Raw genomic sequence first — 12657 nt, forward strand, 5'->3', positions numbered from 1 at the left:
GTAAAATTCTAGCTCAGCCAATATATATATATAACAGATGCAGTATTGTACATTTGGGTAAGCCCAAGATGTGTAAATTTTCCCAGCAGCTAGACGATACCTATGTCTATCTAAGCTCCAGAGCATAAGAAGACTAATGATTCTATTTTTTCAGTTCAAGTATGCTTCAAACCTTCACATTCTTTAATCTTGAATAAACCCTCCAACTCACATTAATAATATACTTACAAGCTTCACCATCCTCGTTTCATGACAAATAATGACCATATGTTATCCATCACTTTGTTTCTCATATATTGAATTTTTTTTCTGCATATTTTCATCTGAACAGGTAATTAGCCATTCAAACACACAAGATACCAATTTTTTTGATGAATTGGGTAATTATTAACCAGAATTGAGTCAAGCCAAATGCAAGAAAAACCTAATTTTAAACAAACTACATCAACAAATGAAATGGGAGGAACAAGAAATAAGATATAGAATTGTTGAATCACCTGATTCACTTCCACTTGACACGGATTGCTGACGAACCAAAGTAACAACTCGCCGAGTGATCTGACTCGGTTTAAGACTCAGGCTTAGCAAAATAAAAGACAAGTCGTTGTTTGGGGATACACACAATTGATTGAACAATATGTTGGGCCAAAAGTAAAAAATAACTGAATACTATTGGGCCAGAAATTTAAGTCTAGTTATGGTTTGTTTTGTGTTTTTTTTTTTTTTAAAAAAAAAAGAAAAAAAAAAGAACAACTAGTGGCAAGTCACAGTTATCCACACTTTTTGAGGGCCGAGAAGACTCACTGAAACATTTCAGCCTCCCCTGGCCACAAGTCTGACATCCACACCAATAACGGATTTCGAACCCGAGACCTCCAATTTTTAGTTTGAAGGAAGTCTCGCAATCCGCCCTTTACCACTGGGCTACCAACTTGTAATTATACTTTGTTTTGTGTTTATATTGTTAAGTTTTTTAACAAAAATAATTTTTGCGCACCTCTTTGTTTTAGGGATTATATACAATACATATACATATTTAATACAATTACTTGGTACGTGAGAAAAAAATAGACGGTCTATTTTGTCACATAAATTTTTTTTTTCAGTACACATTTTATGTTTGTTTTGTCACTTGTTCTCCTTCTATCTTCCCTTCTACTAAGGGATTTCAAAAGTAATCATGTGTCAATCCAGACCGTCTTTTATATTTCATAATGAGATTAATCTTGCAGAAAATAAGATAACTTCAAAATCATTTAGCCATCGGTGGTAGTCGGCAGCTCCTCTGCCGGCTTCCCCCTCCCTCGATTGGAGAGGTTCGGACCGGCCAGGATACAAAACCAAGCTTACATAAAACTACAACAAATGAGCTAAGTCTATCACTTAATTGAACTGGTTCGTTCTTCCTTTCTTTCACCATGACAATGGTGATTAAAAACAAATTCAGCACATAATTTTCTAGCAAAATCCTAGTCATAATTCAAACATCTACGTTTTCAATTTCATCTCTTTGATTAGGAATCAAAGAAACATCCACAACAAAACGCAAGAACCGCCTTCAAAAGAAATTCTGACAACTATACCGAGCCTTTAGGTAACTCGGTACCCCTCTCCGACAAAATGACGATGGATGAGAAGCAAACTCATACTTCCAGCCATTCAGGCCAACATGGAGAGTTCAGCTATGCTTCTCAACCGCTTAAAAGATAAGAACAGAAAAAGTAGAGCCACAAATCATAAATCGATAACAATAACCATTCAAATTCACCACCGGTTCTAAATCCACACAATAAAGCAGTGAACCAACACGTTTAAGACGTCATCAACACCAAAGCCTACTTAAGTAACAGTGACTGCCCGCCACAATTCTCCAAATGAGAGAATTACACTGCAGTGCCATAATCCAAACATGCACATTACTTTTGAACAAACGATAAACCTGTTTATCTAACATTTCAGTTCTAGAGATGACACAGTGTCGTTGAGCAGACAAGGGTCACTTTGCAAGAACCTGCTGGGCTGCTTGGTTCTCCTGCTGTTGCTGATAGTTCAGTGGCCTCCTGAAGAGCATGATGTGGGGCTCAGGGCGATGAATTGCGTAGTGCACCCAACCACGGCTCTGCTGAACCCCAATTGCACGCCATTCATTCTAAATCAAAATGGAAAAAGAAACAATAAAGTGTTAATTAAATTCAGATACCCAAATTTTAACATACACAAAGACGATTCACTAAAGTTATGAAATGCTTCTGATTTTAGAACTTGATTCACTCATATATCTCACTATCTCATTCTTCTTCCCCCCTTACTTTCTATCCTCGGCAACCAAACAACCAATCGAATCTTCACAGAAACAAAGAAGAAAATAGAAAACAATGCATATTATTATTACTAAACCATCAACATTTCAGTGAGAATCACAAATGAACAACTTGCAAAAGCATTCTAAATATTGGGTTCTAACTAAAAAGAATTAATTTGGGTTCCATAAATAAAAAAATTAACCAAATTACACCAAACAACGAAATAATGGCCGCTAAGTTCTGAGTTTCATACATTTTACAATTGGGATTATAAATCTTTCATTTCCACAATCATACATACCAATTGTACCAATTAACAAAACACAAAGAACCCAATGAACATAAAATTACAAAAAAATCCAATGATTAAATAGTGAAAAACCCCAATAAATTACCTCAGAGAGAAGCCGATTCTTTGGGAGCAGTTTAGCCACATCCTGAGGAAGAACCACATGCCTGTACCAACATTAAAAAAAAAATTAATCAAAATGCAAAAAAAAAAAACAAAAAAAAAACGAAAACGAATCAGAAACGAGCATACCTGTACTCGTAGATATCATCGAAGTACTTCTCGGAGTACTGGATCTGACCCATCGTTCAATCCCAAACCACGATTTCAAGCAAAATCTCGAACAGGGTTTTTCAAATTTCTCAGTTTAATCTGCCAAATAAAGGACAACTTTCAAGAAATACAAAGAGATCGGAGTTCTAGAGAGAGAGTAAAATTCAAATTGAAGAGAGAGAGAGAGAGAGAGAGAGAGAGAGAGAGAGAGAGAGAGAGAGGAGAAGAAGGTGCTTTTACCTCAGAGAGCGTCGACGACAGAAAATGGGAGTGAAAATTTAATAAAGAAGGGATGGGAGGGGGATGGTGGAATAAAAGGGAAGTTTGGGAGGGGTATTTATGTAAATTTGATTTTCTAAAATCTACTTTTTCTATTTATATTTATTTATTTGAAAAAAAGGGAGATGAAGCACCGGATGTATTGTTTTTGAATTTCAAAATTCTAAAAACTTCCCGCTTTTGATTTGTTTTCGTGATTAGTCTCTCACAACGGTAAACATGTATTTAAAATATCAAGTCAATTGCAATTCTTTTTTCTTTTCCAATTATACACCAAACCGCAGCTACTCAGTACTATGGTCTGATGGTATTCTTCTTTAATTGAAAGTGAGAGGTCTTAGGTTCAAATCTCGTGGATGGCGAATTCGATGCCAAATTAGGCTACTCATTATATGGTTTAACCAAACTCCACATCCCCTTAGTGTAAAAATATCAATGTATTAAAAAAAAAAATTATGCACCAAACCGCAAACAATGAAGACCCACCGTCATAAACGAAGGGAAGAGGTCAACTAGCTCTTATTTTAGTGATAATTTTATTCACGTTTGTTATTAAGCCAAAAAAAAAAAAAACACTAAACTGAAGAATGTCACATTGAAGCCGAGTTCTTGCGGTAATCAAGGTATAAAATATCGATGATATCGGAAATATCGGTAGTCCAAAAACACGGAAATTTCGATGAAAATATCGGGATATTATCAATATCTGTAAAAATTGAATAAAAACCACGGAAATTGTAAGAAAAACTTAGAAATTTTTATTGAAATTTTGCAGGATGTTTATTTAGTCAATTATCTATTAGTTTATCACAAAAAATTGGAAGGAAATCAATTGCATGATAGATATAACTTATTTAAGTTGATTATATAGCAAGCTGTCAAACATTGTGAGTATAGAAAATATGTAGTAATTAATGAAAGAAGTTTAAACACACCATAATCATTTATATATAATGAATTAGTACAATATTTTACACTTTATACATTGCATGGTAAGATACATGAGTGATTTAGCAAGGTTTAAAATATCGATGATATCGGAAATATCGGTAGTCCAAAAAAATATCGGTAGTTCAAAAACACGGAAATTTCGATAGAAATATTGGGATATTATGAATATTTTAGACTATGGCGGTAATAAACTACAATCATTAGTATATACACACACACACTAAACTGAAATGTTTTATTTTTATTTTTAAAATTGAAGGAGAGAGAAAAAGAGAGAGAGAACGTGAGAGTAAGGAGAGAGGGAGAGAGGGAGAGAAGTTTAATTTTTTTATTTTTAAATTAGAGATGTTAAAATTACTTGTAAGTGATGCTTAAACAAAAAACATCAAAAATTTGTATTATAAAATTACGTTACTGCTCTTAACTTTTTGTTGTGATGAAAGACTAAACAATCTTTTCTTCCTCTTTTAATTGACAAAGAATTTTATTAATATATAGTTTAGATATTGTAAGATACTAATGATCAGTTAGTCCAATAGCATTCAATTTTTGCTCGTTTGGAAAGCGGTTAGGCTCAAATGCCATGGACGACAATTGTTGAACAAAAAACACAAGAAGAAATCGTGTACGTAAAAAACGAAAGTAGAGACTTCAATTTGGTTATTTCCCACAATTGATTTTGCCTTTCGAGCAGATGAACAAAGGCATGAGCAAAATAACATGAGTAAAAAACGAAAGTAGAGACTTCTTATTTACTAGTTCAGATGCAAGAAGGATCATAATTCAAGTTTCGAACGACAAAGGCAGAAGGGACCGAACAAAAAGCATAAGCTACAAAAATGGCCCAGAAGCAGAAATAACAGTTACAAAATTTTCTGTAAGAAGCTTCATAAACCTGAGACGACATTCGGTCTCCGAAACTGAAATATGTCAAAAATTCTATTTGCTACCCAAAAGACAAGCTGCCTGTAAGGTTGAGGTATATTCCTGCTCTTTCTGTACACCAAGAGACAAGGGAGTCATTTACATTTCGGTAGAAACATAAGATCTAGATGATCCAACATTCAGCTACTTTAATGGGACTTAAGAATTCGGCACTTGGGGACGGGCTTCCGCAGCATGTTAGTCCCTTGGAAGATCATCATTTGGTATCTTTTCCTGTAATCGTGTATCTACAAAACGAAATAATGTAAATAAACAAGCTTAACAAAATTATGCACTAGAAGAAACCATGCAAGAGTTCACACACCTCATTTTCGGTTAACTTCTCAAAACCAAATCTCTTTTTCCATATTGATTCTGCCTCACTAGCGGCTGGCAGCACAAGGCTTTTCACGTTTAGAAACGCAAGAAGCCTCTCAATACATGAAAACAACGTCTGGAAGTAACCCTACAAAACAATAATCAGTTAAGTCAGTAAGAAAGATAAGGCCACAACCCAAAATTCCATCACTTTTTATTCCAAAAGAAAAATGTGGCTATGTGATTATCCACACGCCAGAGCAGTAATAACCTGTCCTTCAAAATCAGCACATGTAGCCACTAAAGGAAGCTCTGCCACTTCGGCTCCATAGATACGAAACATTCCAGCTGACACGACTAATTGGCTGCGTAATAAGAAAAACATGTCAAAACAGATTACCTTAACTGATATAATATTGCACAATAAGCACTTAGAAATAATCCTTACTTTACTGTAATAATTGCACAGTACATCCCACCAAAATCTTGGGTCTGGATGGTCCTCCTGCAAATTCAGTTGATATATTCAGTCTAAATTGAACGTAATTACGTAGTAGTTAACACAAGGATACCAAACAAAAGAGTAATAGTTCAGTAAAGCTCATGAGAAAAGAGAACATTCTGGCTCACCCATAAAGCATTTCTTTGATGAAGTCCTGGCGTGAAGTAGAATCAATTATTGGGGAAAAACGATCCTAGTGCACAGAAATGAAATCGAAAATTTAATACGTTGTTTAATGCCGCCTGAAAAAAGGACAGAAGTTCATCTAATAACACCACGGACACAAGAGGGCCAATATTGCACATAGGTCAGATCATCCACTAACATCACTAAATACAGCACAACATTTTCCTCATTAACGACACCTCTCGGTTGGGTACCATTATAAAAATAACAGATTCTAACAGAGCAACAAATAAGAAGTTTGCTCACATGGAAGATTTCAAGAGCCTTGGAAAGCAACTGTACACTTTCATCATCAGTAGACATTTTCCCATTCAGCACCCTCCATTTTATTTCAAGATTAGCTCCACTCTCCGGACCTTCCTCATTATGCTTCTTCCTTACAACATTCAGGAGGGAGTCTGGAAGCTTCTGTTCCCCATGAACTACCAACTTCTGCAAAGCTGAATGAACCCTAAGGCAATCTGAGCAACAGAACCACTTGTCTTGTGGTAATTCCTGGAGAACAAATGAAAATTCGATAAAAATAGCAGCAAAAATACAGAGCATAACAAAAACAAAATGCTGATCAAATGATATTCACAATAATAAAAAAGGAAGATGAGCACCTTCAAATCTTCAATTCCTTTATCCTTCAAACAACCTACATGATACTCCTTTTCACACTGGAGTGAGGAAAAGAATAAGCACATCATTTAGAGCATAACGGCTAATCATGAACAATTAAGAAATTGAAAACACTTCAAAGACAGACTCAATATGTTTAAAGATTAGGTTAGCAATGAAAGTACCTGATCACACAAAATAACTGTGCCGGGACCAAAATCAGAGCCGCTGAACTCATGGCTACTGCAAACATAAAAAACAAGACTATTTATGATAGGAAATAAGTTGATGTACCAAATGTTGGGATTTCCAGCCCACTAAAAATTGTTGCCAGAAGTAAATGTTCTGTATAACTGCATATATTTTCCTGGTTCATGACAACTGAAATGAGAAATAACCTGCACAGTGCACATCCACCAAGTTTCTCCTCGAAAGTTGTGACAATACGAATGCATCGGTTGGTTATTTGTTCTATGGAATCGACCCCTGCAACCCTTCCAGCTGCAACAGCATTGGCATTATGCTCCACATATTTCTCTCTCTCAAACATAGTCTGGCAATTCTTACAGTACCAAGTATCGCCAGGGACAATTGGTAGAGAAAGGCACTCTGCAATCGACAAAAAATAAATATATAAAACATGCAGTTCATGCACAACAAGCATACTACATACATATCGTCTCTTTCATTTTTTTTGCTTTTACATGTGTAATGCTTACAGAGCTAGCATCTAAACTAGTTAGGAAAAGAAAATGCAACAAACAATTAAAAAAAGGACAGATTTGAATGCATGTGATAAGACTATCAATAACCATAACCTAGGTTTTTACATTACAGACTCCTGTAAACATGAGGGATAATTAGTTTTCCAATTCATGAATCCTACTATTCCAAAAAATAAAAATGATACGGCAACCTCAAAAATTTTATTAAACATACACATTGGAACTGAATAAAGAGAGAAATAATAAAAGTATAAAATGAACATGATAATTGGAGATAAATCCTAACAATTAATATTATGCAAGTCATAGAATACACATCCCTCTTAACCCTCCATGTGAAGGCAACTAAGACATTGGATTGTGCATGCACTTGCACACTTGCAGAAAAAAAGCCCAAATGTGAACCCTACCGGCCTAACCCATAAACAGTCCACCTCCTCAGCAAGCACATTGTCAAAGAACCTCCTATTTCTTTCATCCAACAAAATTGCCATCATTGCCACCCCTATCCTTATGAATCTAAATTTTGAAAAGTTAAAAATGAAATAATTTATTTTCTTCATCTCCTTCTATCCGCTGCCCACTCCCCACTCTAATCCTAATATTTTAATTTTGCAGGTCACGACATCACCATCACTTGGGTGCTAACTCAATCTAAATATTACTTTTTCTAATTTTGTTTATTTCTATTGAACTTAAGTGAATCAAAATTTTAAAATATGATGAACTGGGAAACTTAAGATAGTTCATAGAGGGGTTGTAATGAGACAAAAAAATGGTGCAAACAGAAGCAACCCAATATGGAAATACACCCCTGATTTCATGCCCATTTCCGGCCTTTATCTTTTGAAAGAAATATTACTAAAAAATATTTCTTAGAATAAAATAAATGAAATGCACCCTCTGTAACTCTTCCCGTGCTTCCAAGTCCTTTTTAACAACAGGGGTGTACAGTATTTCATTCCCAATTAAGTATCCATGGTCGGTCCCTTTTTAAGGGGGGCTCAACAGTTCAATGGATGGAAATAAAGTTCCTTTAACATAATTACTAACATATTACGAAGGGAAAGGTTCCACATGGTATCTGCGAATACGTATTGATGCAGAAAAAGTAACTGTGGACATCACCTTTGTGAAAAGCCCTTGGACAATTCTCACAGCACAAGAGATCTCCTCCAGCTTTGCAGATGGAGCATAGGTCATCATTATGCTCGGTAGACCACTTCCGACGACTAGATAGAGATAATGCCAATTCATGGAGAGATACCCCATTAGATGTGTAAATGTTCAGGTAACTGCCAAACAAATGAATGTCAAAAAATAATTTAGAAAATTATGGATAAAAAAAGTTATTACTGCAAAATTTCCCACAACCTTTCCACCAATAAAAAAAAAACAGGTGGGGAGGCCCATGGAAGTCTAGCAATACAATCATATCATGTGCAAGAGCTAGATCAAGCCTAACTCACTGCAAAATTCCAGGACCACTGTGAACAAGTATAATAACCAAAAAATTTAACCAACGACTTACGGCTTGCGACGTGACTTAAAACCAGCATGCGCTTCAAATGTCGAGGCACTGACCTGCCAATCAGATGTAGGAAAATCATAGATCTGTCAAAAAAACCATAGGTGGTGGTAATTCGGTAGAAAGTAAACATACCTCATTATTGCAGCAACCACAAACAATGCCAGGACCCTTTTTATAACCAACCAACAATTTCTGCCATAGAAAAAAATGACTACTCAGAAAATAACATTCCACTTCAATTAGGCAAAACAACTACTAATCAGATTTAGTGGCAACCTTCCCCTTAGAAAAATAGCCTACTTCTGTGCCATCCGGCAAGACATCTTCCTCAAAAACTAACTTGTGCAACCGAAGATCCCTTTCAATTTCAGACAAGAAGCAAATTAAGTGCACTGATTATGATTAAGAGAGGCACACAAAATAGCTCAATTGTGAAATAACAGAGCTCGTCAAGAAAAAATAATTAAATATGAGACAGATACAAAACACAAGAGAGAGATGATGAATACTTTTTGGTTACTCTTCCCTGACTCTTACTTTCTGAGGAGTGACGCTCTGGCACGTTATGAGGACGCTTTTGAACTTTAACTGGCTTTGATGAGCTACACATTGGCACAGTATGAGGATGCTTTGGAACTGTAACTTGATATGGTAAGCTACATTTTGACAAGGCATCAGGACTATATGGTACTGTAACCAGCTTTCGTGATCTGAAATGGTAAACACATGCACATCCTCAATTAGAAATCAAAACATTTAAATAAGGATCATTATGATACTCTCTTGTACTCCTATGCGATAGGAGAGTAAAAATTCTGAATTACATATAACACATAAAAGTATACAAATACGTAAAACTGAAAGTAGAGCTAGATTCACCCATCTGCATATATATAAGCTGCTAAGAAACGAAAAATGTTCACAACTCAACTATGCAATCACATGTGAGCTGTAAAAAAGTAACTATTCCAACAACACAGGGCCCCTAGTCCAAGCACATGTTTTCATTAGGCTCCTACGTGTTATTCAGATGTTCAATGAATTCAAACCAGTAAATATCACCATATACAGAAGCTTATCTTGATTGAATACCCCTTGATTTGTAAAAAGAATTAAAATCCCTCAAAATCCCAATTGAATACACCCTGTAATATTCCCTAATCATAAGATGTAGCTTCCTCTCTGTAAAAGTTACATTAAACCCACCCCATATTAGTCTTCTTAAATATGTTGCATACACCCAGAGGAGGATGAAAGATTTTTCAGATGAACAGATGGAACCAAAAAACAAAAGTAGGGAAGATAAAGTTTACTCGTCACTCTGGTTAGCAGCTACAGCAGGCCTAGCTCCAGACTCTTTTAACTCCATGCATGAGCTACAAAGTATCACTGCTGACCTTGTACTGTCTTTGTCAATAGATTCTACATTCATCGTATAAGAAAAAAGTTATGCATATGCATATTACTCAAGGGGAATTGCAATTAATTTATGCGGACATAAAAGCTACCTTTGCAATTGAGACAGATCGTACATTTGCTTATGGATGAGCAACCAATGACAAGTCGGACAGCTTCTTCCAAAATTTCCAATGGAGAATTTTCGCATACAGTCATGACATCCCGAAGGGTCTTCCCATTCTCAAGATATATATACTCCGGAGGACGTTTATTTGAACTACCCGCATGCAGCTCAAACACAGGAGGTGTAATAACCTAATGAAATTCAATATAATAATCTATCAACCCTTTATATCAATGGACATTATAAGACATGATACAAAAGAAATATCGTTAAACAATACTCACTTCAGTTCCTTTGCAAGAATCACAGTGACACAATATCGAAGAGCCCGTAATCACTCCCCTAAGCCCAGTTTCTCCAGATTCTCTTATCTGACAACAAGAAATATAAAACACAAAATAAGTACTCTACCCTAAACCACAAATTAGTAATCATATGCACACTGAAAAACAGTAGCACCAATCGATATAATACCTTTGATCGTCTAAGGTATTTGACTGGCTGCCCCTCGAGAATACCGGTATCAAGAAGTTCTTTCAGTTTACTGAGCTTCCTCACCATCTTCGGCATTTTCGTATCAAGTTTCATTGGAGTAACAAAAGGGCTTTTCTGAATCTCCGAATCTATCTCTTGGGTATAACCTTCTGCAGGTGAATTCTGCATTTTTTCTGCCTCAAGCTTCAATGCTGACCGAGTGAACCTCCTCAGAGGCTTCTCAATCACCTCATCTTCCACCTTAACGCTGCCGTTCTCAATCAAAACAGGGACTTCTTCGTCCACCAAAGGCTTTTTGGGTTCATTATCTCCAATGCAACCGGTCTGGGGCTCGTCATCTACTGCCATCTCCAACACACCGTGCTTCAACTCGTCTTCGCCAACCCTCTCGCTTAGCACAAACTCACCCAGATGGGATTTCGGCTCGTCTTCGCTCGTGAGGTCCACCACATCGCTTTTTGCATCCTCATCGCTCATAGCCTCCAAATCCTCCTTAACCTTCACAATCTCCCCCTCCCCCATCTCCCCACTCCCAAATTTCTCATCACCATCACCACCGTCGCGCTCCTCCGTCTTCAACTTCTTACAGCCATCGTTCTGGGCCCTACTGCCCCGAGTCCGCCCTAAAGAGCCAGACATTTCGGCCTGCGCCTTCAACGAAAACGCGAACTCGCGTTTCAGGCCCGTCCGGACATTAGACATCACCACAAACTCCTCCGAATCCGTACCCTTCGCCATGCACGGCCTCAGATCGATTCAAAACCGTAGAAATTTCCCAAATCCCTGGTTGAGATTTGGATTCAAAGAATTTCAAACCCAAAACCGAGCCTAAAGGTGAAACCTTTGTTTAATATATATGTCTCTGTGTGTGTGAATCGAAATTTAACAAAATATAAACCCTTGAATAAAGTTGGGATTTTGTGAAAGGGGAAAAAAATTTAGGGTTTCAGAAAGAGTCCGAGAGATTGGTTTGTAATTGGAGAGGAAATAGGAAAGGTCGGGTTGTTTTTCTTTTTTTTTTTTTTTTTTTTTTTTTTTTTTGTTTTGAGGAAGAGTGGATGGCCACCACCAGCAAGTATGAAAGAGGGAGGGAGAGGGGGGAAACGAAGAGTCCATCTGTAATTTTCTTCAGGGACGAAACTACCCCTGACACCACGATGCTATTGGATCTTGTCTTTTATGGGATTTTGGGATTGTGGTCCTCTACTTTGTATTATATTCATTTGCATCCCCATTCATTCGGACCTGGATTCTCTGGCCTGCCCCATCCCATATCCTTCTCATTTCCTCTTATTTTTGTGACCACGGTTAATCCACATCAATATTTTATATTCTCATTGTTTTTTATCTTATTATTTCTATAAAAAAAATAAATATAAAATGTTAATGTGGCTTAACCGTGACCATAGAAATAAGAAGGGATGAGAATGGTATAGGATGGGAAGGGCAGACAATCCAAGTACATTCATGCTACCACCAATTTCTCTTTAAAAAATGGGATATATTACAATTTACACCCTTAGGTTTGGAATCTATTGTAACCTCATACAAGATTTTCAAAATCTTTCAATCTCATACATTTACTATTATTTCATTTCAATTTCATACAACCTTACTCAATTCGTTTAATTGGCCGTCAAATGATGATGTGGCAAATGTAAGGCCCACATATCTTTGATGATGTGGCAACAAATAATTAAATTTTAAAGAATCATTTTAGAGAGGGAAACAGAGATTGTGTGCAAATTTTTTTTTG

The 12657-nt window shown here is 36.4% G+C and overlaps 2 protein-coding genes across 3 annotated transcripts; both read right to left on the reverse strand.

Moving 5' to 3' along the window:
- Nucleotides 1-1722: 1722 nt before the first annotated feature.
- LOC126591612 (cyclin-dependent kinases regulatory subunit 1) lies at nucleotides 1723-3199 on the reverse strand. Its single transcript, XM_050257371.1, has 4 exons — nucleotides 3106-3199; nucleotides 2845-2964; nucleotides 2699-2759; nucleotides 1723-2149 (listed from the first exon to the last, which is right to left on the reverse strand). The coding sequence occupies exons 2-4, from the start codon at nucleotides 2895-2897 to the stop codon at nucleotides 1997-1999; spliced, it is 267 nt and encodes an 88-aa protein (XP_050113328.1). The 5' UTR covers nucleotides 2898-2964; nucleotides 3106-3199; the 3' UTR covers nucleotides 1723-1996.
- A 1625-nt stretch (nucleotides 3200-4824) lies between these two features.
- On the reverse strand, nucleotides 4825-11972 carry LOC126590812 (uncharacterized). Of its 2 annotated transcripts, XM_050256320.1 has the most exons (18): nucleotides 10881-11968; nucleotides 10691-10777; nucleotides 10393-10597; nucleotides 10198-10306; nucleotides 9394-9594; nucleotides 9161-9242; nucleotides 9017-9076; nucleotides 8885-8937; nucleotides 8482-8648; nucleotides 7027-7237; nucleotides 6814-6871; nucleotides 6631-6687; nucleotides 6272-6520; nucleotides 5968-6032; nucleotides 5786-5842; nucleotides 5609-5702; nucleotides 5345-5485; nucleotides 4825-5267 (listed from the first exon to the last, which is right to left on the reverse strand). In XM_050256320.1, the coding sequence occupies exons 1-18, from the start codon at nucleotides 11637-11639 to the stop codon at nucleotides 5169-5171; spliced, it is 2754 nt and encodes a 917-aa protein (XP_050112277.1). In that variant the 5' UTR covers nucleotides 11640-11968; the 3' UTR covers nucleotides 4825-5168. The 2 variants fall into 2 exon arrangements, 1 of the variants encoding a protein (XP_050112277.1); XR_007612165.1 differs by lacking the exons at nucleotides 4825-5267; nucleotides 5345-5485 and having other exon boundaries at nucleotides 5611-5702; nucleotides 5968-6081; nucleotides 10881-11972.
- Nucleotides 11973-12657: the final 685 nt, after the last annotated feature.

The sequence above is a fragment of the Malus sylvestris genome, chromosome 11, assembly GCF_916048215.2.
Source record: "Malus sylvestris chromosome 11, drMalSylv7.2, whole genome shotgun sequence".
In the NCBI taxonomy this organism is placed as follows: Eukaryota; Viridiplantae; Streptophyta; class Magnoliopsida; order Rosales; family Rosaceae; genus Malus; species Malus sylvestris.